Source organism: Cydia pomonella, chromosome 6, assembly GCF_033807575.1.
Source record: "Cydia pomonella isolate Wapato2018A chromosome 6, ilCydPomo1, whole genome shotgun sequence".
NCBI classification, from domain to species: domain Eukaryota; kingdom Metazoa; phylum Arthropoda; class Insecta; order Lepidoptera; family Tortricidae; genus Cydia; species Cydia pomonella.
The window spans coordinates 22,475,630-22,503,139 of NC_084708.1; the positions used below are offsets into that span (position 1 = coordinate 22,475,630).

Below are 27,510 nucleotides of genomic sequence, written 5' to 3' on the forward strand. Positions count from 1 at the left end.
TATCAACAATTGTGGAATAAATAGGACAACAACATTAATATACTGGATTATACAGAAATGGATGACTTTATTAGAAAACACATTTCCCCTAATGAGGGCGCCACTGTTAGCAAAACTTTAGTAAAAGCAAATTCATTTGGGTAGTCAATTGACCAACGACTTTGAGTATCTCTATCTAGAATATAAAAAAGCGGCCAAGTGCGAGTCGGACTCGCGCATGAAGGGTTCCGTACCATTTAAGACGTATTAAAAAAAAAATCTACTTACTAGATTTTGTTCAACATTTTACCACTTTGGAAGTGTCTCTCGCGCAAACTATTCAGTTTAGAAAAAAATTATATTAGGAACCTAAATATCATTTTTGAAGACCTATCCATAAATACCCCACACGTATGGGTTTGATGAAACATTTTTTTTTTTTTATTTTATGACGTATTAAAAAAAACTACTCACTAGATCTCGTTCAAACCAATTTTCGTTGGAAGTTTGCATGGTAATGTATATCATATATTTTTTTAGATTTTTCATTCTGTTATTTTAGAAGTTACGGGGGGGGGGGACACACATTTTTTCACTTTGGAAGTGTCTCTCGCGCAAACTATTCAGTTTAGAAAAAAATGATATTAGAAACCTAAATATCATTTTTGAAGACCTATCCATAGATACCCCACACGTATGGGTTTGATGAAAAAAAAATTTTTTTTTTAATTTTATGACGTATTAAAAAACAAACTACTTACTTGATCTCGTTCAAACCAATTTTCGGTGGAAGTTTGCATGACAATGTATATCATATATTTTTTTTAGTTTTTTCATTCTGTTATTTTAGAAGTTACGGGGGGGGGGGACACATTTTACCACTTTGGAAGTGTCTCTCGCGCAAACTATTCACTTTAGAAAAAAATGATATTAGAAACCTCAATATCGTTTTTGAAGACCTATCCATAGATACCCCACACGTATGGGTTTGATGAAAAAAGATTTTTTGAGTTTCAGTTTTAAGTATGGGGAACCCCCAAAATTTATTGTTTTATTTTTATTTTTGTGTGAACATCTTAATGCGGTTCATAGAATACATCCACTTACTAAGTTTGAACAGTACAGCTCTTATAGTTTCGGAAAAAAGTGGCTGTGACAGAATCGGACAGACAGACGGACATGACGAATCTATAAGGGTTCCGTTTTTTGCCATTTGGCTACGGAACCCTAAAAACACGGCTGAATTGGATATAAAAAAGTTTAACAAAAAGTGATCCATTTCGATTGTTCTTGGGTGATCGTTCACTCATTATGAAACTCGTATAATCGCAGTGAAGCTTATAAAGACTAATTAGTTCTATAACAGTTGAACAAACTGTGTTCGTTACGCCGTACGAATACATTTGATTTGCAGACGAATCCATAAATGGATGACACGCGAGACTTAATGAATGTGTATTTTACCACTTGTATACCTATATCTCTTGCGCGAATGATCTTAAGTTTGTAAAAAAAGGTTTTAACCCACACCAGCATTTCACAAACTATGGGTCACGACCCATTGGTGGGTCGCGAGCGAATATTGAGTGGGCCCTAAAACTGCTAGGGAATCTGAGCGTTACCAATCATATTTTATGCCCCCTCTTTAAGACGGCTAAGAGGTGGGTCCCGAATTTAGGAGATTTTGGGTACAAGGACCGGTGCTCACCCTCACGTTTTCTCATGCTGGCTATAATAGACACACTCGTCATGAGACCCCGAGACAAGCCGAGAACTCGCTCTTACTCGTCTCGTCTCCTTTCTCCGATTGGGTCGGATTTTTCCCGAGGTTCTCGACAAGTGTGTACAACCGCCATCAGCTTTAAAACACACGAAGCTCTTGCACTATAATTAAAATGTCAAATGTGTGTTATTCATCGATTGAGACGTAAATGAACTATTAAATAATAATAGTATGTTAACACTGCACGCACTGTCATTCCACAGAAGTCATTGCATCAGCATCAGTAGCAAATGGCTCGTGACAGACCGATATCAAATTACATGTAACTTACATATGTATACCTACAGTTAGTAAATAATGACAAGAAATTGCCTTTGGGTGGCTTATGAAACAATCCAGATGTTTTAAGCCCTCTGTTGACTTGAGTATAGTCAATAAAACGGCTTAACTCACGTATTTTTAGTCACTCAAGCGAAATGTTTCGGGGAGCCTAGGTCTCCAATATGGAGACGGAGCATACATGGTCGCGATCCTCAGCAATGAGGGACCGAGGGAGAAGAGAGGTCTCCGTCTTCAAGCACTAACAGTGCATAAATAGCGTTCACGAAGACCACGCGCCGCGTACTGCTGCGCGCCGTGCCGCGCGCCCCAATGAAATAAGTTTTATTAGCTTAAATTTAGTATGACTTACGACAGTTTATATTCGATTGACGTATCGTCTATTGTATCGTATTCGATTGAAGTTTAATAATTGCATCAATCATGTGCCTATTCATGTTGCGTTGTATGCTTTCTGCTAAATCAGGAAGGGCCTTGATATTTTCCACTGTATCGAAAGATTCAATACTAATACAATATATTTTTTTAATAGTTACACTAATAATTTGGTATTATAACAATCGACTGAATAACATGACAAGGTTACAAACCTATCATGACTTTTACTAAACTTATTATTTTCTTTTTTCCAGGGAGCTGCCAAATAACCGCTGCGCCCCAGTCCGAAGAACTACAGCACCTGACCACCGACATAGAAATAGAACCCAACAGCGACCGGCAGGGCCGGGCCATGTACTTCACCAAAACGATATCCACCACCAAACCCCCCAACATTACTGCCAATCAAACTGACGAGCTTATACAACCAATTCAAAATGTAACTAACGCCACAACTGACGCGCCATTAGTACTACTAAATGCGACAGATAACAAAAATGTAACAGAAATGCTGACAACGCCAAACGCGACTTTTTCCAACGCAACAGCAGCTCCAGAGATCACAAATTTAACTGACACACAGAATGCAACATTCGCATCAAAAAGACGGAACCTAACACGGCCCGATGTAGTTAAAGCCGATACTATAGAACGAACATCTGAAAGCAGAATAGTAACTGACAAACCTTTGTCTTTAGAAACTCAGAATTTCCTGCAGACTCGCATCCCGCCGAACATAGAATCTTCTCGAAGAGTGATCGAGCAGGATGGCGGTATGGACACGGGTGCCATAGCTGGGATATCGTTTGCTGCTTTAGTGCTGGGTGCATTGGCTGGTAGCACGGCCTTCGTGCTGTACAGGCGGAGGTACCTGAATAAGCCACAGACGTTGAATGATAAATGCTCGAATCCGGACTCCAGCGGGTATCTTGATGACAGCACTATACGGGTATGTATTTCAATGTACATTTTTCTATGTCTGTTACGTAACATGCACTTAATTTTTTAATTTTCTTAAGTTTAAACATTCATATCAACGTGATCAATACGTTAGCTTGGTACGCCAGAATTACTTGATATAACTACTTGTTTATTTTCTTACATACGTGTAATGTAAAATACTGTCAGGTTTGGCACGTATAACAGTAGCTACATACATGCGAGCGAAGAGAATTCGAAATAGAGGTGGATTGTCAAAGTAAACTTTGTAGCCATAGTCAATTTACTGCCATCTTTCGACACATGAACAAAACTTTTAAAACCCCATTTGTCTTTGATCCTTATTCTTTCAATGATATGTGTTAAATTAGTTGAATATCAAAAGTGGCGCCATCTACTAGAGCATAGACCAAAGGTATGGCGGCATCTTTTCGAGCGACCTTAGATAGATATTGATATAATTTATGTGGCGTTGAATAATTGAATTCTAAATTTATTTACCCCATGCTAAAATAAATCGTGTTATATTCCAGGACAACTCCGAGGAGATGTACAGCCTCGACAACGACTCGTTCCTCAACTCGCTGGAAGCCATGACCATCCAGAACTACTGGACGGACACCGTCAAACACACCAAGCTGTAACTGTTCCAGCGTTGACATCACTGACCGTTTCAGAACCTTACTGCGGCGACATAAGGTATACCAGTAGCCAGGAGACCGAGATGTACAGCCTCGACTCCTCGCTCCTCTACTCACTGGAGGCCATGACCATTCAGAACTGGACGAACATCGTCAAACACACCAAGCTGTAACTGTTCCAGCGTTGACATGGCTGACCGTTTGAGAACCTTACTGCGGCGACATAAGGTATACCAGTAGCCAGGAGACCGAGATGTACAGCCTCGACTCCTCGCTCCTCAACTCACTGGAGGCCATGACCATTCAGAACTGGACGAACATCGTCAAACACACCAAGCTGAAACTGTTCCAGCGTTGACTGGTCATTTGTGAACCTTATTGCGGCGATATAAGGTCTAAGGTAAAGACACTAAGTACGAATAATTTCGATTATTGACCCGCCATTTTTTATCTCTATCATACACGTATATTTATATTGTTGACTCGCTCACCAGTAAGAATGATCGCGGACATCGTACGGGACAGCAATATAAGTAAGTAAAACTAAGTAAGTTGGGTAGTACAAAGGCGAACTTATCCCTAAGAGGGATCTCTTCCAGTGAACCCATACCTAAAAGAGTAATTTAAAACTAAATCTAAAGTAGTTATTTTATATATAATTACTTCCGTGCGATAGAGATAGGATGGCAGGCAATGTACGAAATTATTCGTGCTTATTGTCCATACTCTACCATTGGTCAGGTTGTTGTTTGTAAGCGTGATGTCTTAGAAATGTACGGCGCTGTTGAAGGGCCCTATGCCAAATATGTCATTGTGTATGAGAAAAGTGACGCTTTAAGGAACCCATCGAGCTATTTGGAGCTATAGGGAGCGTGCATGAACTGTAGGAGGCAGCACAGGAGCCGTCAGATTTTTGGCGCGAGGCGTAAATGTGATGTTTTTTGTTCCGATGTAGCCCACAAGATGGCAGAACCTACTATGCACAAGAAAACACGTGACGTGTAAATGTGCATGTTTATGGTTCCGATTCAGGCCACAAGATGGCAGACCCTCCAACGCGCACGGTCCCTATAGATTTGGATCTGTAATTTTTTCCGACTATAACGATGTTCTCTAAATGCCAAATACTCGTAGCTGATGCTTTAAAAAAAAGAAATTTACTTGACATGCAAAAATGCCTCGTACGACTAAGGTAATTAGGTATATAATTAATATCATGATCGAGTGACATTTTTATATTTAGGTGTCGTATTTAATGACTTATCCGGTTTGGGGCTCCCAATAGCAAAGTATGTTTAGAAATGTGAACTCGATTCAGTAAGAACCCTTCCAAAGCGAACTGTAGTTAAGTAGATGGTGTTGTTATTTTTCCATTAATATTTAAACTACCGCCTGGCTTGAAATTGACAGTGGAAATTAAAGTAATTTTCATTGTAAGATAGGACATACAGAACTTTAAAATTGCTTGTATTTCATGCTATCAAAGACATTAATTGAGTACCCAATGCAAATCATAATGCACATTATGAAATATTAGTTGAATTTCAAAGTATTTATTGACGACATGTGTGTAAATCATGTAGTAGGTATTGACTTTTGTTAACGACATTAATCAGAGCTATAAAATAATATTGACGTTTTTGACCTAAACCGGAATTGGCCGCATTGCACCTTGGTAAGAGAAAGAGTTTGTATTGCCAGGGGCAAATACAGCATGAGGATTTCCTCCAAGTGTTTGCCCTAATGTTTCTCGTCCCCGTCACGTTGAGGCCGCGCGCCGCGTGCGTCCAGGGGACCGATTTTTGAATTTAGAGCGCTCGATTTCGTCACTCGAAAATCTGTGGAAAACGGCGAAATGTTATTTTTGAAATACGAGCGATAGAAATTGGGAATTGAGTGGTATTGACCACTCGTTTTCAATTCCATTAAAAGAATTTAAATGCCTAGAAGTGGACATATTATTAAACAAAATACACGAAATCGAGTGGTCGAAATTCAAAAATCGGCCCCCAGTACCCCTAGTGTAAATAAATTCGATTTCGAAACGTGACGTACACGTTTGCGTTTAGTCTCATTTTGTATTGGATTTAGAAAGAGCGCGCCAAGCGGAACGTTTTGGAAACTCAAAATCCTATACAAAATGAGACTTAACGCAAACGCGTTCGTCACGTTATGATGTCGATCAAATTTACACTAGGGGTACAGACCGCGTTCTAACTTATTTACAATTGCAATGAATTGTTTCAGTATTCTGAAATGTCGATGTTTGACTTTTCCCCTAAGCTTCTTTGTTTAGAAATTGCGACTTCAGTACCTATATGAAATGAGAACAATAATCGTATTCGTCAAACGAATGTCTGTTAAATAAACCCCAGGATATTACATGTCTTGTCTATAATTAATAAGAATGTGACGATTTATTATTAATTAATATTAATAATCGGTGTGAACTTTTAACTCGGGTAATTATTAATTTATATTAGTAGTTGTCGATTCGTCAACACTTCTGTAAATAGTACATAATGTGATAATTATTTTTAGACTTGTTGTAACATGATTTATTCTAGATTTAGTGTTATTAGATTATTTCTTACCGCTTTTACACTATTTTTAAGTTTTAACTTTTATCGATTTATTAAACTGATTATCTGTATAATTTAATTGGAATTGACATTTGATTATTTATGCTTATTAAAATATTGTTTGACCAGTGATTTTCGATGTCTATTAGCTTAGGTATGTGTTAATGATCTCAATTATATCGATGTACGCTTGGAAGATGAGGTATTCTTTAGCTTTAAACGAAACCCCTTCTTCTTATGTACCTACTAATATGTGGACCTTTGTGATCATTTTGATTATGACTGGATCATGAATGTATTCTATTTTTTCTTTTTTTATCAAAATCGTAACGATTTCGAAAAAGCATGCTAATGACGGTTATCTTGTAACGGTTTTCTGTACCCCTAGTGTAAATATTTTCGACAGCGAAACGTGACGTACGCGTTTGCGTTAAGTGTCACTTTGTATGAGATTTTTGACTTTCCAAAACGTCCCGCTTGGCGCGCTGTTCAAAAACCCATACAAAATGAGACTTAACGCAAACGCGTACGTCACGTTTCGAAATCGAATTTATTTACACTAGGGGTACAGGTCTCTGTGTAATGTCAAATATAGTGTTCAGATCTAACTGTGGGCCTACCGCGAAACACGAAAAGCGAAAATTTGTTTTCTGCCTCTATCACTTGCATATTCGAGCCCGCACGTATCAAACATGCTTTGATAATATAATCTGTATGTAAGGTATACCATCTATACTAGGTATACCTACGCTGCAATATTTCAATGAAAAAAACTTAAGATAACAACATATTATCTATTGTCCACACATCTTAATGTATTCATCGGTTTTTGTTACTTTATGTTATAGCAGATATTTTAATTTGTAAGTATTTATAAGTTGTATATAACAACTATTATCTCTCTTAGCATTCATTAGTTGACTAAAAAACGCTTATTCTTTGTCCCTCTTTGTCTTGAAAAATAAAATAGGAGAACTTGAACTGTACAGTACCAGTCAGTACCTTGACTCGGTGAAATGGAACTCCTGAGTATCTACCGCGAACCACGTGTTGCCTCCCTGTCAGACTTACGTACGTATTTACAAGTGTGACAGAGAGGTAACACGTCGAATGTGGTTCGTGGTAGGCCCTCAGACCCATAGAGCATAGGACTATGTCTAAGAGACTGACTTGACTAAGGGTCGCTAAAGCGCTTTAAAGCGCTGTGTAAATGAACCCCTTATTTAATTCAGTAACTGACGACAGGGACGCAGTAATACGTAGATGTGAGATGCAGATATCTTTAGCGTATAACTGCGTCTTTGTCACACCTACCCGCCGTAGGTAGGTTTGACAGAGAGCACACTACTTATACGCGTGCAGCGAGTGATTGATTCGACTATAGCGATCCTACCTGTCTGCTTGTCTTTCAACTTTGTGGTCACAGCGATAAAAAAACATGACATTTCTTGCAATTTCATTACATATACATATCTCATGCTGACCTTTATTGCTGACCATATGCGCGATGTTTCCTAAAGACTAGTTTGTAATTGTTATTTGTTTTACAAGGGAGCAAAGTTGTTGTTTAACCTATCGTGCTAATATTGATACCCGAGCAAGCGAAAGATTCCAAATTTGGACCACGAGCGTAGCGAGTTTGTAACGTGGAATCTTTAGCGTTGCGGGGGTTTCAAGGCACGAGGATTGAACAAATTTTGACACCGAGTGAAACACACAATTTTCACCACACCGACTCAAGGAAAATACTAACTGCAAAATAGCAAACAAAAGCAATCGAAATCAATTTAAAATGAATGTTTCCAAATCTTTATCATTCAAAATCATCATTTAAAAGTAAATTCTACCAGCCAATATAAAGAAACAACTCAAAATTTGCATTTGTATACTTTGCCACACGTGTGGATAAAATGCAACTTTCTAATCAGATTTGGAACTATCAAGAGGCTCTTTACCAGTTTGTGCGGTGAAAACACCTTTATGCATTATTTTATTTGATTGTGATTTAGACGTCCGTCCATAACTTGTTTTCTCAAATGATTTGTTGCATTTACTTTTTTTCGTGTTTAATTTGCATTGCACAATTGACCTTCTCATATCAGGAATTATTTGAAAACTTAATTTTCGTAGCCACTGCGGTCATATCAAACTTAGCTGTACCTAACTTAGCGTTTCAAATAAGATTTGAAGTAATATATTTATATAAATCGTGTAAACTAAATCTGTGTGATTTAGATGTAGTTTGGTGAAAAAATATTTACGACTAAGTAACTTTTGCACTTTCTGATTCAAAACTTATCCTAAATATTTTGTCAATATTGTAACAAATTATATTGTGGGTAGTGAAAAAAAAACGATTAATTTTATATGTAGGTATAATTACATTCATATGAATGTATACTTACCGAATTTATTTTTTTGATTGCTGTAAAATTAATAATTATTTATTTGTAGCAAAGAGAATTTAAAATTGAGGTGGATTATCAAAGAAAATTTTGTATCCTCAGTAAATTTACTGCCATCTTTCGGCACATGATTAAAACTTTTAGAACGCCATTCGACGTTGATCCTTATTCTTTCACTGATGTGTTAAATATCAAAAAGTGGCGCCATCGCTTGAAACAGTTGAAACGATGCCGCCATACCTTTGGCCTTCGATCTATTAGATGGCGCCACTTTTTGGTATTTAACTAATTGAACATATATACGTGAAATAATAGGGATCAAAGTCAAATGCAGTTCTAAAAATTTAATCATGTGTCGAAAGATGGCAGTAAATTTACTGAAGCTAAAAAGTTTTCTTTGACAATCCACCTCTATTTCAAATTTTTGATTTGTACATACATAATTTTGACAAATGATTCTATAAAGTGATATAATTTTAAAATTTACGTTGTAGTCTCACATCAAGATATATTTATTATAAATGTATACCCACTCTTGTCTGTCAAGGTTCTATATTACCTACCCTCAGTACCAGTATCGGTGCTAAGAAATTATAGATCACCAAAACATTGATGTATCCTAGGTTGCTCATGCAAATGCATTAAGTTGTAACACTAGTATTATCTGGATTAAATCTATTTTTACTGGAATTGGACGGTGTTTCATTTATTCTACATAACCATATATTTCCTTGTGAGAAAAGAATTACCACACGAGTCACGGTAGTTTAAACACTTATTTACAAACTTTGATTGTAACAGATTTTGGAAATCAATTTCAAATGTATCTTACCCGGGGCAAGAAAACGTATCGGTGAATTCTTTATTATTTCATTAAGATAGACTGTAGTTTAAACGTTACGGCGCTTGGCATGCACACTAGAACTGGGTCCGATTCGCACGTCGCTCCGTTGTTTGAGCGAGACAACGCTATGCGCATATTATAGCGACATCCCGCTTCCAGTGTGCTAAGCGCCTACGTTGGAGCATGCCACACATAACATACCACAAGAACCCACCAAGACAAAAATCCACAATTCTTACAGCAATTTAAAAGGAAGCCCAGAAAATGACGGGAAACCAAAGAAATGTACGCGCTATCTCCCGATCATACCCCAGATAAAAGATTGCCTCTGAGGTTATCCCTGCAGCTTGTTTTTAACTATTGCCGTCCTATTTTCGTCTACAGTAACAAAATATAGTTTTGCAAGCTATTTCCGTCAGTAGGAAATTGTAGGAGCAAAGGATTGTCCTCCCATTTTGTCGTTATACATACTCACAAAAGTTGAATTTCACGCCCATCATTGCTTTTTTTATGGCTAAAATACTTAAAACTGCTTAAACAACACACGTACACGCTTGCGGTTAACAATCTAAACAGACTCCTCTTTCCGGTGTAGCCACTAATCAAATACCCTTTATTTAGTGGTGAGACAGAGACACTGCACCATAAGTAAAACATTCTAAATTATACAAATAGGGTTTAATCCAGTCACAAAATCAATTAAATAGCTTCGGTGAACCAAGTTTACTTCGACTTACTTGAACTTACTTTAAAAAAAAAAACATTTTTATTCATTTTGTAAAAGAGTTTTGCAGATTTTTTTAATTTATTTTACTGGCAATGACAAGCAAAGTGATGTCCTGTGTGATATGTCAATGTCATTGTTCTTATGTCAGATCGGGCCATTTCATATTGCCTTTCATTACACTGAATTTATTATTTCTTTATAGTTTTTTTGTATTTACTTGTTACAAAATGGTGAAAGCCTGGTATATGGATGAAGATAAGAATGATCAACGCGCAGAACATCACAGGAACCCTCCACAGTTTGTATCTCTCGATGAATTGTACAAGAAGACTGGTGTTGAATACTTTAGCGTAAGTTTTTACGTCTTATTTTTATCTATATTCGGTTTTTCTTTCAATTTCAATATTTAATCAATTATCAACAGCAATGTCATGATTACCGACCATATTTTTTATGCTTACGTTTAGATAAACGGGAGTAATGTTCGATCAAAAACATAATTATTTTTATCTTATCTTTTATAAACAACGTAACCTAACTATTGTTACTTTGACTTTCAACTTTATCGCATTGAAATATCAGTAACTTTGGTAGACTAATATACATAATAAAGACTATAAATAAGGCTCAGGAATTCAAATATTTGCACTTATCATATAAATGAATGAATAATATCTTTTTGGTAGGGCCACCAAAAATACTGACATTGAAACTTTGATTTAACATGCCATACGGGGACCATTCGACCCCATACAATACTAAAGTGATGTTGGAAACTAAAGTTTATTGTTGCATATGCTGTAAATGATCCACATTATCATATGGTAGTATTTGATTAAAAGGTAATTAGTTTCATGTTTCTTATTTTCCAAGTAAAATTTACCTTATACTTAGTAATCATGGTCACCCTATGACTTTTGACATATGCTGTATGGAAAGTGACAAGAAGTCACATTGAGTAGTAACCAAATTGTATGCAAAAATGTTTTTTTTTTCTACGTTCCATCTGAAAACGAATCATCATTATTGGTGATAATAAATAATTAGCAACATCATTAGGCTCATCTTTGAATTCCATATGATATCTTGTGCTCTTGCTCCATAACCCCAAAATCATCCTGTATATGTAGTCTGTCCCTTTAGGTAAATAAATAGATGCAAACATGTGTTCTTTCATCACACTTGCTTGAAAAAGATCTTATTTCATACTCTGCTCAATTTCTCTCCTTAATTTTTCAGCTAAATGTCGACACCCATGAGACTGATGGAGTCCTAGACAAGATAAAGAAGGACCGCGGCTACACCTACGAGGACAGGATGGAGGCATCCAAGGCAACACTACCCAACTACGAAGAAAAACTGGTTGCCTTCTACACTGAGCACTTGCATACTGATGAAGAGATCCGGTACTGTACCTTTATCCAGGGTTCTTATATTTAAAATACACCACAAAAATATCCTCCCTAAAATTAGAAATACAACTAGGTCAAAAATATAACTTTTACAATGAGACCAACCCCAAAATCGCGAAAATAACTACTCTCCCATAGAAAATGTCAAGGTCAGAAAGCCGATTTCTGGGTTGGTCTCATCGTAAAAGTTGCTCAGTATTACCTATATATTTACCCCGTAAATCGTTAGTCCTACGTTAATACCATAAAATAATAGTAATGAAGCAATTACAACATTATCAAAGATAATAAATTTGTTGTAACAAAACAGTTTATCGTAATGTTGGCTATTATTTAGATAAAATATTATAAAGCTTGATTTGCCACTAGCTTGATATTTACCACTAGCTTTTCGGTGAAGGAAAACATCGTGAGGAAACCTGCATACATCTGCGAAGGAATTCAAAGGTGTATGTGAAGTCCCCAATCTAGACTATTATAGCTTGAGCCCTCTCGCGCATGAGAGGAGGCCTGTGCCCAGCAGTGGGACGTATATAGGCTGAATTATTATTATTTTTATATTATAAACCTTTGTGCTGCCCAGCGATCTCTGAGCTCCTGAGCAAATGTGAATTTTTTTTTTAATTTAGAAAGAGATTTCGAAACAGAATCTTTTGACATTCTATTCCAGGTTTGTGCTGGACGGCTCCGGCTATTTTGACGTGCGTGACCGTGACGACCAATGGATCCGCATCGAGGTCACCCCAGGGGACATGCTGGTGCTCCCCAGTGGCATCTACCACCGCTTCACTCTTGACTTCAATGTGAGTACTTGAAAGTAACTTTCAGGTTAGAGCTGCAAGGCTGTAGTTACTTCTACAGTTGTGATGGGTTGTGGATCCTCATTGAGGTCACCCCAGGAGGCGTGCTGGTGCTTCCCAGTGGTATCTACGACCCCTTCACTCTTGACTTCAATGCAAGTACTTGAAACATGAAAGTATTGTTCAGGTTTCTTTTGTCTAAAAAATATTATAACATTTTGAGAGTACTCATCCAAACTGCAAGACAAGATTTAGGAGTCTGGTTTATTTATGTTACGTTACGTTAATTTTACTACAAATAATAAATAGGTAGTACAAATATAAAGACAGTATTACATTAGTAAAAGTGCAAAAAAAATTAAACACGCTTCGATTGCGTCTTTTTGATGCCTATTGTACATCGACAAACGCCAACGAAAAAATAAAATATCGGGATGACAGATGGTACGAAAAGTCACGTGACAATTTCCATACTTACATATTTAAGTTATGATTGGCATTTTCTATCAAAGATTGCCATCTTGGCTAGGCTTTTGTTTTAGCATCCTGGCTTAACCTGTAAGACAGGCAGTGCTAATGGACCTGACCCAGGGCTCGGAACCGGTTTTTTCTTCATACAAAAATTACCGGTATTATGACGTTCTTTTTCGTTCTTTGGTTTCTTATTTCATTTTTAATGAGACAATCTAATAAAACGAAGTTGTTACCTAAATTCATGATTCAGTCCTACGTTAATAGTAGAAAATAATTGAAAATATTGGGCTGTTTCGGGATTATTAAAAAAGCCGGTTCTGAGACCTGTACTGAACATTTATATATGATTTTCTACCATTGTTTATTCATGCATTACTTTGCAGAACTACATAAAGGTGAAGAGGTTCTTCATAGGCGAGCCGGTGTGGGCGGCGCACAACCGCCCCTCCGACCACATGCCCGCGCGCCTGCAGTACGTGGACAAACTCACCAAGGGATTCGTGGCCGCTTGCTAACATTCCGACTTTCCAACCCACTAAACTTCCGTAACACAGACATACTAAATATATTAAAACTGGTCACTCACGTATTTTAAGGGCCAGTTGCACCAACCACAGTTAACTGACTGACCAACGTCACGCAGCAGATTTATGAATCTTTCCATACAATAAAATTAAGCGAACGCTTTAACGGTGACAGACAGTTTGGTGCAACCGACCCTTAGTGAGTGCACGCTCGGTGAGCACGGCGTGCAGCGTGGCGTCGGGCGCACGTGCTGCGAGCAGCGTGCAGTGCGGCCGCTCCTGTACGTTGCATTTGTTGAACATGCACGACGCACGCTCCGCCCCGCTTCACGCCCGACTCGAGCGTCCACTCCGGCCTTATACTTAATCTAAGATTAACGAGAATAGTCGGGTAGTTTCCCGCTGCCGTCGCCCGCGCTGAGCAATCGGTCGCGGAGAGCTGCAACCAGCTGTCTTCGTCTGTTGAAGCTTCTCGTTATGAAGCGGAAATGCGAAAGCATGTCAAGAAATCTACGACTTAAAATACGCGAGTATCCCCTTTTAATATATTTAGTATATTTCAAGGCACCATTAGAATGCGGACTTTGGACCTCATGCAAGGTGTAACGGTAATTTCACCCTGGATGATAATTCGCAAAGTGATTAAGACAGATATATCATATCATGAAAGGTCGTTAAAGTCAACTCATCAGCTGCCACAATTACAGAAAAATTATCTTGGGGCCATTCCCAGAGAATGACAACTTTTGTCGCTGACTTGACACCTATGGCAGCTATTTTAATAACCTACAAAATCTATAGAATATACCATTAAGTTTCAAGCTAAGTTATCATACCAATAAAAAATGCTCAGCACATTATAAAAAAAAAAATACATGACGTAACCAACACTTGGTGAACTGCTCCTATAGAATATTTGTGAAGAAAAAAGTCACCCAACGATAAAATGTTAGATTTTTTCTGTATGTTTAGGTGGCTACCGTTCCATAACTCTACAACGGAGCGGCAGCTGACGTTGACCAATTCTGAAATATTGCGTAACCATAATTTAGAAGCAGGCTTATTTGCAATGTTTAATTTAAGATTATATTACTTTATTAAGTTTATATTAAACCATTATGGCCATAAAATGTGATGGATATTGTTTACCCTTTTTATAAAAAAAAAAACCTACTTTTAAATCTATCATGACATGACGACATATCACAATATTTAGTTATTAAGATAAAGGAAAACTAAGAACACACTTGATATGACAGAATTTGCTCAACATCATGGTTGAGTTTTGGATATAAATAATTATATGTAATATTGTTACTACATTTTATATGAATTTATGTGAATAAATATATTATGCATGTTAGTTGGTAGTTTTATTACAAACACTAAAGGAACCATAACTTCTATTTTAGGTAACAAAGAGGACGAAGTACGAAGTCACATAACTTAACCGTAAAAAACGTAGTTATACTTTAGATATTATTAACACTATGGCTGCATTTTTATACTTTGCTTGACTTTTTTTAGATTTTAGATCATTATAAAAGTTAGAACAAAAACCGAATTCAATTTTTTAGGGCCGGCTGTACCCTTTAAATTGGACTTAATTTTTTCCGCCTTTATTTTACTCATAAGCCATAAATTACGCCTTTATTTCAATCAGCAAAAATTTGTGACACTAAGGGTTAATACGAACTTCGGCTAATCGCTGCAAGGGGCCATATAAAAGCTATTGAGAATCTACGTTCATCTACCGTCATCTCTGTTACTCCAATAGTAAAACAGCGTTTGTGACGGAGATGGAAGAAGACCTATATAAGTATAACCTAGTTTCACTGAATCATGGCCTAGTAGAAAGTTATTATTTGGATGAAAGGGAATTTGACGTAGTTACTACATTTACTTCAATAAATCCGTTTAACTTCATAACAAGGGTAAGTGATTGTGTTCTCAATAATTCACTTGCCACTGCTTGTATATCTAAATGTGTAACCATATTATTATGTCGATATTCAATAAACATAAACGGACATGACGAATCTATAAGGGTTCCGTTTTTTGCCATTTGGCTATGGAACCCTAAAAAGGAGCTTTGGTACAAAGCGAAGCGGTACGAGCACGACTTACAATCCGAAGGTCCCTTTTTCAGAAATTATGTACAGTAATACCTTGAGATATTAACACATTCACTGCCGGGAACCCACCTGGTGGGCGCTCGTGAACTTTGTTCAGATGCCGGACAACCCGCCGGGCGGGTTGTTTTGTACGCAGCTATAGACCACCGGTTTCTGGGGTAGTGCGCCGTTTTTTGTCTGGCAGTGAATGTGTTAAATATCGATACGGACAAAGTATCAGACATATGTACACACTGTCTTAGGTAAATATATAGGCAATTACGTTGTATATACATATTTTTGGCAGTTGGTCCGTATCGATATTTAATACCTACGACGGTAATTCGATATTTACCGGTCTCTTACGGTGATGGAAAACATTGCGAGGAAACCGGACTAAGTAACCACAATAAGGAAGGTCAGTTGGCAGTCGCTTTCGTAAAAACTAGTGCCTACGGGGGGTTTAAGGGGTTAGTGACCAAGCTGATCCCAGGCTCACATGAGCCGTGGCAAAAAGCCGGGACAATGCGCGAAAGATGATGTGAAACTACCTACGTAATATGCGTTGTTATGATACAACGTGGGCTGGTAAAACCCGACAAATTTTTAAAGGTGTACTCGTACCTATTCTAGACCGCGTTTAGAGATGTCATACAAAGTTTGTAATGTTACTTGCTTTGCTTATTTTCAACGATAATTACAATTCTTGTTTTTTAATTGGTTTCTGTAATATATATATAATCCTCCTCGCCGTATCCGACGACGGCGACTCCTTTTTGCTGCTTTTATTCGGAAACATGGAACGCTCTAATAAGGCTTGCAAAGTCAAATTTGGTTTTGAAAATGCGATCGCATGGTGCGCAATGAAGCTGGCAACTCACTGTAAAACGCCTTATTGTTTGCGACGCTGCCTCTTATGTGACTTGGTTAAGGCATACCTACTGACAGACATTAAAGATTAAAAGGAATACTTAACGAAATTTTCATCTGCATATAAAAAAAAAAATTTTAGATATGTGTTGTAATGTTTTCTTTTTTCGCCAAAATGTAAAAATAAATAACGCGTCATGTGCAGAAACCGCATTTCTTTTTTGATAAAGCTCCTTGTAAACTTAGGAATGCGTGGTTTAAATCTGTCGGGTTTTACCAGGCCAGGGTGTATGTGGCCGGTAGCGGGTATATTTCATATATAAATATTTACAAATCATCGACTTTAATCAATTTTCATCTTAACTCCTTTTTAATCTCTCACCATAGTATTATAGACTGTTCTACGAAAAATCTAACACGTCAACTGACAACGTCAGTTCGTGTTTTGTACCCGTGTTTCACCCATATTATGTAATATTTAGATTTACAAAAATATAACAAAAAATCGCAAAATGAACAGGCGGCCGCCTCCACAAATTATCCCGTAAACAGAGGTAGTATTTAATAAATATTATTTATATTTTACTGCTTTGGGGAATCTTCTTGGCTTGTAAATACATAATAATAGACTGCGAGATCTATAGGTTAGGGCTCTTCCCACAATGAATGGTGGTGGGGTCAGCTTTCCTACTTAACCTTTCCCACTTCACCCTGTCCACGACATCGTCCTAGGATAACTTGCACTCACTCATGTCCTTTAACACTATATCTTTCCATCTTGTTCTGCGCTTGTCTGGCAGGGCTGTTAATAACTTATAATAGTTATTTGTGTCCCAAGGGAGGAAAAGTAGGAAATTGCGTGCCGCATGTAAAATTGTTACCCGAGTCGAAGGCGAGGGTGGCAAACACGCGGGATGGAATGTCCTACGTTTCCTCCCGTGGTAAGCATACTATTTTTCTGCTCGACGGAAGCGGAAAGCAGCAACTTCGTTTAGCGCAGCGGGAGCAAAGTTGACGCTTTCCGCCCGGAGGGCAGAAAATTAAATTTAATCCTCAACTTCCAATGTCTTAATTTGCCAGCCAACTCTCGACGACTCAAGATTTAATGGTAAATCTTAAGAGTCCCATGATACCCCAACACGAACAAAGATAATAAAGAGAGTAGAAGTTTTGTAAATACGTACATACACGTACATGACATAAATTAAATTCTGCTACCTAAAGTTTGTCTGAAAGAGATCGCTTTTTAGCGATAAAACCGCCTGTTGCTTACCTCTTCTTAATGTGCTGTATTCTTTATATTGTTCCTGAATTGAGGTGCGCATTAAAGAGTATTTTTATTGTGTTGTACAGTCGCCAACAAATATATCGGAGCGGCCAAGGTGTTCAAAGATTTCTGAACACGCACTTTAACGCCAATAGACGCGTGTTCAGATATTTGTGAGCACCTTGCCCGCTCCGATATATCTGATGGCGACTGTACGTAAAATTTCTACCTACTCTTATCTGTCTTCCATGCTATCGTTGCGCTCTCAACGACTGCTTCGAAGCACACTTGTCTGATCTTTAATTTTGTTGCCAACAGAAGATGGTGGAGACCACAGGCATCATAACTTTCGGATTATGGTACATCGCGATCATCTTTAACTACATAAGGTAAGTACTATTTGATTATGCACATAAAACACTCAATTATTTGGCTTGGACATTACCTACTTTTTTAGTTTTTACAGACCAGGGCTATAACCGCGAAAAACGAAGTTCGTCAATTGCGGGCATTTTACTCTGTCACTCTCATTACGTCTTAGTGAGAGTAAAAGAGAAAGATAGCCCACAATTTCCGAATTTCGGCTTTCGCGGTAGGGCAGGAGGAATCTGATCCGTACATTTTCGATTCGCCAAGCCAAAACATTAACAACAATATTCTCGTGCTTTTTTTATCGACCTTTATACTTGATTACTTTTGAAAAGTAGCAATAAAGTTAAGCATCCTAGGAAATTAGATAAAAGTTCTTAAAGGGGTATCTATTACGTTTTTTTTTCCTTTTAATGTGTACCGTTGTTCAAAACAAAAGAGAGCCCAATGTGAATCCCTTCGTTCATTCGTTGGTTCATATCATTCGAATGTACAAGAGGGATAGAGAGGCAAATAACGTAACGTAACGAAAAATTACGATTTTCACGATAGGCAAAAAATAAAACAAAATTTTCGAATCCGTGTAGAATCGATATAAACTGAAGTGATGTTTACATAAGCTACATAACTGACAGAACTAGACTTTTTTGTGTATATATTGCGAAGTTAAAGCATACATTTGTGTCAACATGGTCTATCTTCGACATGCGTCCAAGTTATCGCTGAGTTGCGCGGTTAAGACAATTTCCACAAAATATTTTTGTTAGGTTGGTAGCAATTGTTCCTCAGTACGCACGAAATTGCATTACATATTTACCACTGATTTTCGAAGGATAATTCAGTGAGGAAATCGGACTCATCCCCACTAGGCCTACTTTCTAATCTGGATTAAAAAATGTCAGTCGCATTTAAAAAAATATATTCCTAAGGCATATTTTCGAGATTAGATCGCTTAACAATGGGTGCGTTTAAGATGTAACCGGGAAATTGCGAAGAAAGCAAATACTGTGCGTTTTAATTGCGTTCATGGAAACAGACTTTAAAATGGAACTGGAATTTAATCGTCTGTCTCTGGAGCGCGTGAACTCATACCTTCCATCAGCATCCGTCGCCTTTACCTTATCTGAAACGCATAGCGTGTGCTATGTTACAAAATACCACCCCGACCCGGTGATTTCAACCGGAATCGGTAGCTCCTAAAAAAAGTACCGGATCCGTCCGGATTACCGGATCCGGCCGGATTACCAGGTCCGCCGGAGCGCATTGCTATGCCTAAGCATGTCGAAGTAGGACCGTCAGTTGTGTAGTCTCCGTAAACATCTCTTCGTTTTCAGGCTGGGAAGCAACTGGGCGAGGATACGTAGACGTGAACGATCGGTACACTTTGACGAACATGACACTGAAACGCCAAAGATCACGGCATACTCTGTTGTGCAAGGCACTCAAACGCCAAAGACCACGGTATACTCTGATGAGCCAGGCACTCAAACGCCAAATATTGCAGTACACTCTGATGACCGAGGCACTCAAACGCTAAAGATTACGGTACATTATGATGAGCAAGACACTCAAACGCTAAAGATTATAGTACACTCTGATGAGCAAGACATTGAATCGCTAAACATTACGCTACTCACTGATTAGCGAGGCTCTCACGGGCCAAAGAGTTCGGTATACTGACAAGCAAGATGCTCAAAAGCTTGAGAGCGCGGTACGTACACTTTGACGAGAAAGGCACACGCCGAAGAGGAAAGTACAAAGTCGAGCAAAACTCTCAAACGCTAAAGAACACAGTACACTGAGCAAGGCGCTCAAAGCCATAGAAAGATTTGGCACACACCTGACATTTATTTAGACTTTGACACAGTGTTTTTACTGCTGCAAATGCCTGATGGTCCGACCATTTCTCTGTTTGGAAGGCAACGTTGGCCATGTAATGTTACGTCTAAATTGTGAATTTAATAAAGTCAGATTATGTGGATATCCAGAAAATCTGTTTAGTTTTTTTCTGTCGCTATTATGCTTCCAAAGTTATTTTGAAAAACACGAGGCACAGTGATGCGTGCTTATCAATATAAAATGTTTGCTCGGAAAACATATAAAAACTCAAAATTGCGCGTTTTCCCAGAGATAAGACCTAGCTAGATCGATTTTTCGCCCCCGAAAATCCCCATATAGCAAATTTCATCGAAATCGTTAGAGCCGTTTCCGAGATCCCCGAAATATATAAATATATGTGTATATATGCATGAATTGCTCGTTTAAAGGTATACTCGTAAGAATAAGATACAATACTTTCTTCATTGAAATTGTGTGTTGACTGCATTAGTAGTCATACAATTTGAACTCTATTCTATAATTCGACTCCTTTATTATATCAGTACCTATAGTCGTATTATGATATACTATTTTTATAAAACACTTCAAAACATTATATTACAGTACATATGGGGCTACTTTATAGCACTAGTGCGAGAAGTAGCATATTACGTTACTGTGTCGAACATTTAAAGGGCCATATGTACTGTAAAACGTTGTACGATACATGTGCGAATAGGTAATTCGCAACTCGTGTCGATTTAAAACACTCCCTTCGGTCGTGTTTTAATTTATCGCCACTCGTTTCGAATTTCCTATTTTTCGCACTTGTATCGTAATGTACTATTTTATGACATTATATTCTATACTTCTATAGGTACTACAACTTGTACTGAAATATTCAAATTAAGAGGTCTTATTTGAAATGAGTTTTTGTTAACAATTTCATTTTTGGTATAAGCTTTCGTCGCTGACTGTACTTTTCTTACCACGAGCAACTAATACTTATCGAGAGTTCCTATGGCCACCTCCTGTCTCCATCATCAGATCAGCTTGAATGTACCACAATATTGCATTGTCACCCGACTTACTCGTACATATGTATGCCAATTTTCAGCTCAATCGGATATGAGGATGTTGAAAAATGGTTTGCAAAAAAAAAGTTAGTTACATACGAACATGTCAAGTTATATAAAAGCTTGTAAAAAGTTAGCTTTGTTTAAGTCACTGTTTACTGTAAACTGTAATAGCTTAGCAGCTGAAATGGACAAAGTAATCTGCACACACTCGTTACCTCCTTAACAACAAAAGTGAAGTTAGATGAGAACAATTAAAAAATAAATTTCATCGAATACAAAAACGACAACCCGTCTGGCCTAGTGGGTAGTGACCCTGCCTATGAAGCCGATGGTCCCGGGTTCAAATCCTGGTAAGGGCATTTATTCGTGTGATGAACATGGATATTTGTTCCTGAGTCATGGTTGTTTTCTATGTATTTAAGTATTTATATATTATATATATCGTTGTCTAAGTACCCTCAACACAAGTCTTATTGACCTTACTGTGGGACTTAGTCAATTTGTGTAATAATGTCCTATAATATTTATTATAAAAAGCTACACCCCGTCACATTTTTTGGAGACAAAAAACAAGACAAGGAAAATAATTTTGACCCACATCACAAACGCCACGTTTCTTTCTTTCAACGTCAGTGCAGCAAAGTTGCGGCTAATCAAAGGCATCTCTACAGCATTGAAGGGCCTACACATCAAAGCTATGAAAGCTCTTCACGCGCAAAAGCGAGTCGACTTTTTCTTTCAGAATCGTGTTGTTTCGTGTTCTGCACTATCTTGCCGCAAAACTAATTGGCGACTGAGATAATGCTATCTTCTTTACCCGTGTTGAGACCAACCAAAAGTGGAAGAGATGGCATTATGACCTGACTAGGCTGTAAGATGAGTGAAACGAGGACGAATTTCACCGCTTTTTTCGCTAGGCAAACAAATCAAATCTAGATGGATTTAACTAGAGAAAATATACGATTCGATTCCCTTTTTCGGCACACATTTTTTTTTATACTACTTCGGTGGCAAACAAGCATACGGCCTGCCTGATGGTACGCAGTCTCCGTAGCCTATGTACACCTGCAACTCCAGAGGAGTTACATGCGCGTTGCCGACCCTAACCCCACCCCCCTCGTTGAGCTCTGGCAACCTTACTGACCGGCAGGAACACAACACTATGAGTAGAGTCAAGTGTTATTTGGCTGCGGTTTTCTGAAAGGTGGAGGTACTTCCCCAGTTGGGCTCTGCTCTAGATCTGGAATGACATCTGCTGCGCTTTGCCCTACCACACAAGGCGAGATGACATTCACATTGCCCATACCTCTCTTTTGGACGTAGGTAGTTTAAGGACATACCCGGGTCCAATGTTTTACGCAGACGATACACTTCTATATACATACAAGCCCTCGTACAGCTATACATACAACTCATCTCAACTCAACTCATCAGGATGTCGCCGTCGAGACGTCTGGGAGGACATCATCACATCATCATCATGTATATACAGCCTCTGATAGGTAAACAAGTTTTACTCTAACGCGAACGCGGAAAACGCGAAAAACAGCTGTTTAACTCATTTCGGCGGATCATGTGTCAACGTTTCCTTGGGACAGCTATACATTTTCTAATTTTGGGGTTGTTATGTATGACCAGTAAATTATATAAACCAACTATTCTACACAGGTAGACTTTCGCAACACCAAATGTAGGTCCCCGATGGTTGATACCAGGTGTTGGCCGTCCCTTATGGTTTTATTGAACTGTAAACCGTAAGGAACGGTTCAATTTGTAATGTGTAATGGTCGATTCTAATTAACATTCGGCCAACACTGGTTGTTACTCAATTTATTTCGACCGACCAATCGATATTGACTATACAAGTAACCAACCCAACCCCTATTCAGTTTACCATTTCCACCATCTACATCATCCAGCAAATTTGATATCCCGTGCGACTTTCACTTATCCCTAATTTGCATGCTCTGACTTCGCGTCCGTTATGCAATAAATACAGCAAAATCCATACTCGTCGCTATATGAGTCTCCCTCGCTCCGTAGGCGCTCTTCGGATCTAGGTCACGAGGTACGTAACAGGGGACCTGAATGCGGGGAGAGGGGAAAGCGGTGTAACTTAGGATTGCTGGAAAATGCTACGTCAGCGGATTGATATTTCGCGCCTTTGTGAGCTGGTTCCGGGACGCTGGACGGCCTGATGTTGCATGTTTTTTTATGTATCCTGATGGCGTACGGTTGATGGTAGCCTAGAGATGATAAAAACTCAATGATCTGATTATGATAAGTTATTTTGTTTTATAACGGGGCAAAGTTGTTGTTTAACCTCTCGTGCTAATATTGATACCCGAGCAAGCGAATGATTCCAAAATTGAACCACGAGCGGTCGAGCGTAGCAAGCGGTTCGAAAAGTGGAATCTTGAACATTGTAAGATCAAACCTGAAAATTCAAAATAAATGTTATTAAATATTTATCATTCAAAATTATCATCTAAAAGTCAATTATACCAACCAACATAAGGAAACAACTTAAAATTTGCCCGCATGTGGATAAAATGCGGTTTTCTCATAATTTTTCGTACAATCAAGAGAGCCTTTACCAGCTGGTGTGGTGAAAAAACTTGTACCTAGGTACATATCCACTTTGCCCGGTCTTCGGCATCCTCACTATCCTCAGGTGTGAGATTGTTCTCTTTCCTACTCCTACCGCGGCCGTGTGATCTAGGGCCTTGGACAGTGAGGTTGAGGCATCTATTTCCGACGTAGTCTACTGGTCTCCGGCTTATATATGGCCATACCATCAGAGGCGACTTTCTGCAGCTTTGGGGATATTCGAATTCCGAGGCTGCTACGGATGTGTTCGTTACGTATGCGATCTAATCTAACGAACAAATGTATATGTTTTGATTAGATTATGATTGATTATGCATAATAAAATCAATAAATTTGTAATAATCGAAATGTAGCGTTGAAAAAAAGCTTCTGAGAGCAGGTGGTCAAAAGTCCCTGTGAAGTATTCATTACTTGCCTATATTTAAAACGTTCAATATGTGGCATATTTCAGTTTCTCACAGTATATGTCAACATGTCATGTGTGACCTTTGCCTTCCCACTTTCTTTGAGATTAAGACATTTTATAATTATAATTCAATTATGTTTTTTACACATATGGTTGTCTATTTAAACCTTTATTGATGAATTAATGGTCTCCACTCAAGCGACGCTAACACAAATATGGGGTCAGAAATACCGAATTCTAAAAAAAATCATTGATTTAAAGTTACATTCCTTGGCCCTAGTTACTCGCTTGTTTTGGCTTCCTTCTCGTTGTGAATAGCGCTAGTATACTACAGATCAGAATGTATAATGTAATAGTACTACGACACGGCCAGTCTTGGCAACGTTTTTACGACTCCGGCTTTATTCTGTTTATGTTTTGCAGGTTTATGTATCTTGTGGATGAATGAAATGCTTTTGTGTGCTAAATTACAGTGCCTCATGCAGGCCTATATCATGTGGGTATGGGGATAGTAAATAGCTGTGGTTATTATGTATAACTAGGTACTATAGCATTAAATGAATGAAAAGTCTATATAAATAGTTAGAGGGCCGTTAAGCTTGAAATGCAAAAACCCAGGACTTTTTTTGATTTGCAATGTATTGTTCAAGGATTCAAGAAAAATAAAATTCAGCCTATCCCTCTCAACCCCCTAAATTTCCCCCTAAAATCAGACATAAGCGGTTTTGGTTTATTCACAGTATTAGTGATGGTACTTGCTACATCTGTTCCAAATTGTAGGTACCTACGTCACGACAAACGGTCTTTGAGAAAAATACATTTAACCGATTTGCAAGACCAAAGTGATCTCATAAGAACTCCCTAAATAGTTTTTTGCGGAGCTCTAAAACTTACCTATTAGTGTTTGATTTCACAAAAATAGTAGGTAAAAAAATATTGCATGCCAACAAACCTCACTTTATTTCTTATATATATATATTTTTTTTTAGAACACAAACAGTCACATATACAAATGGATTTGAAGTACAATGTAGTGTACTTAACATACTTAAGAATCATAGACCTGGAGGTTCATTATTAAGTACATAATGTTAACATACATACTAACAGCATAAAGAAAATGAAATCATATATATTTTGAAATAGTCTCCATGCTACCTATATTTTTTTTAATGGTTGAAATAACTTTTTTTTAACGAGCATATGCCTCGTTTCAATTCAACGTATGAGCTCAAATTATGTTCCAGGGCTACGCCGTAGCTCGTAGCATAGTCGTCGACTGTACCTGGTATGCTATAAACGTACATTTTCATGATTGAGACGATTAGTATCTTGGTATCTTGAAACTTTATATTTAATGTATAAGCATCTGTTCAACCGGCAGACGGGCGCCGACGCGACGACTCACTGACGTCTGAAACCGTACACCTGACCACAAACAATACCCTTATCTAAGGTTAATGGCGTTAAATCCTTGTAAAGCTCTTTATTTTCTTACAAATGACAGTAAATATTATCCGCTTTTAATCCTGTATAGGATAAAAAAGATAATGTGTAAGTGTATATAATGTGTTAAGATTTTAAAAATCTACCTATGGTAACTAAGCGGAAATTTTAGGACTATAAGGTGGCAATCTGTCTGGAATTGAGGATTTTTTATAATTTGGTACACACCAACAAGACAACACACAACACAACCAACTTCAAGAAGAAACCTAAGGTTGACCTTTATTTTAACCTACTTTAATAACCCTTTAAACGGGAAAGTTATTAAAGTAGGTTAAAAATCAAGGTCAACGTCAGGTTTCCTAGTGTACCGCGCGCTAAAGTCTAGCTGTGCCTAGGTACCGATTGCCTCCCCGTTATGCAACACCACGGTCGATACTCGACCCACTGCCGTTGCGTAATGGGCTTTGGGTATTTGGAACTGGGTTACTAAGTTTGGAAGTTTTAATAGGTAGTCTTAGTGTTAGGAGTAAATTTGAGAAAGATTTGATGTTTTAATAACAAGACTTTCGTGAGACACCGACACATTAATTATAACTAATCGTAATCACTCACGCATTTAATCATTGGTTACCTACCTACTGCGCTACCGGTATTGTGCACGCACGTCCAGCGGAGAACTTTTTTCGGCTTACACGATGATATTGACGATGAATTTTCATATGTTATGTACTTAAAGGACTGGAATGATATTATTATTTTTGTACAAAAATAAGTACAAAACGCGATCTTATTGTAAAGCCTAAACAAAGATGCGTCAAAATGGGTGCAGTGAGGAGAACGAACTATTTAAGAATTAAGATAAGAGTTACGTTCGTAGGTACGTAACCATTATGTTTTCACTAAATTAGTTAGGTAGTTACTTGCTTTATTACAATATTTACTGAATCATTTGTGTTAAAAGTTACCTTCACAAGGTTGAAATAAGGTTAATTTAAGGTTGTTTTTTTTTGTCGAATATTTTTAGAATCGTTATTTAGCAATTAGTCTTAAGTACCTATTCGTAATTTAGCTCGATGTCGGGAGGCAATATTCTTGGATAAACATTTGTTTTTTAATAATCAAGTCAAGGAATGATTCCAATTACCCACGCGACTAAAGTTTTTAGCAGTGTATTTTTTTTATGATTTAGAAAACAAACGAGCAGACAAATCGCCTGGTGGTAAACTATTACCATTACCACCTGTAACTCCAGTAGGCCTAGTCCAAGAGCGGCGCGACAGTATCTCGCCCGGAAGATAGACTACCTGTCTTTTTCTCACTGTATTATTAATGAGAGAGGGACGGGTAGTAGGCATTTAGATAAAACGTACAACATTGTTTATGGAGTTTTTATTCCGAGGCTCTAGTTTTTTTAGCGGTCTCGTAAAAACTACTAGAAAGCATAAGAATAGGGCCAGTACAGCGGTGTCACGCACACGAATTCATGCCAATCGTACAGTCTAACGCCACAACGCGATTGGTTGATGAGTTCGCATTACGCGCGCGATTGTTCGCAACTAGTTGCGTTAGACTGCAGGATTGGCTCGGATTCGTGAGTGACACCACTGAACTAGCACCATTTCAAGTGCCCGTAAGGCCCGTCCTTATTAGATATATGTCAAAGCTAGCGAGTGAACACTAGATCTATTAAAATCGCCATCTACAACAATTCTCGGCCAAGCCCTAGCTTCAAACGGCTGCAGGATCCTTTTGATCTCGAAA

At 38.0% G+C, this 27,510-nt stretch overlaps 2 protein-coding genes across 6 annotated transcripts in view; both read left to right on the top strand.

The window, feature by feature from the left end:
* LOC133519304 (uncharacterized) overlaps window positions 1-9,676 on the top strand; it is a 171,363-nt gene extending 161,687 nt beyond the window's left edge. For 3 of the 5 annotated variants that reach the window (XM_061853334.1, XM_061853337.1, XM_061853333.1), the window contains 2 exons: window positions 2,674-3,368; window positions 3,892-9,676. In XM_061853334.1, coding sequence (XP_061709318.1) covers window positions 2,674-3,368; window positions 3,892-4,002 — 806 coding nt within the window. In that variant the 3' untranslated portion in view covers window positions 4,003-9,676. The remainder of the gene's footprint in view (window positions 1-2,673; window positions 3,369-3,891) is intronic. The other 2 variants (XR_009799612.1, XM_061853336.1) reach the window with 2 other exon arrangements.
* A 1,001-nt stretch (window positions 9,677-10,677) lies between these two features.
* The window catches only part of LOC133519308 (acireductone dioxygenase), a 61,094-nt gene continuing 44,261 nt past the window's right edge, over window positions 10,678-27,510 (top strand). The window contains exons 1-5 of the mRNA XM_061853343.1: window positions 10,678-10,907; window positions 11,797-11,963; window positions 12,640-12,772; window positions 13,627-15,701; window positions 18,337-18,407. Coding sequence (XP_061709327.1) covers window positions 10,785-10,907; window positions 11,797-11,963; window positions 12,640-12,772; window positions 13,627-13,758 — 555 coding nt within the window. The 5' untranslated portion in view covers window positions 10,678-10,784 and the 3' untranslated portion in view covers window positions 13,759-15,701; window positions 18,337-18,407. The remainder of the gene's footprint in view (window positions 10,908-11,796; window positions 11,964-12,639; window positions 12,773-13,626; window positions 15,702-18,336; window positions 18,408-27,510) is intronic.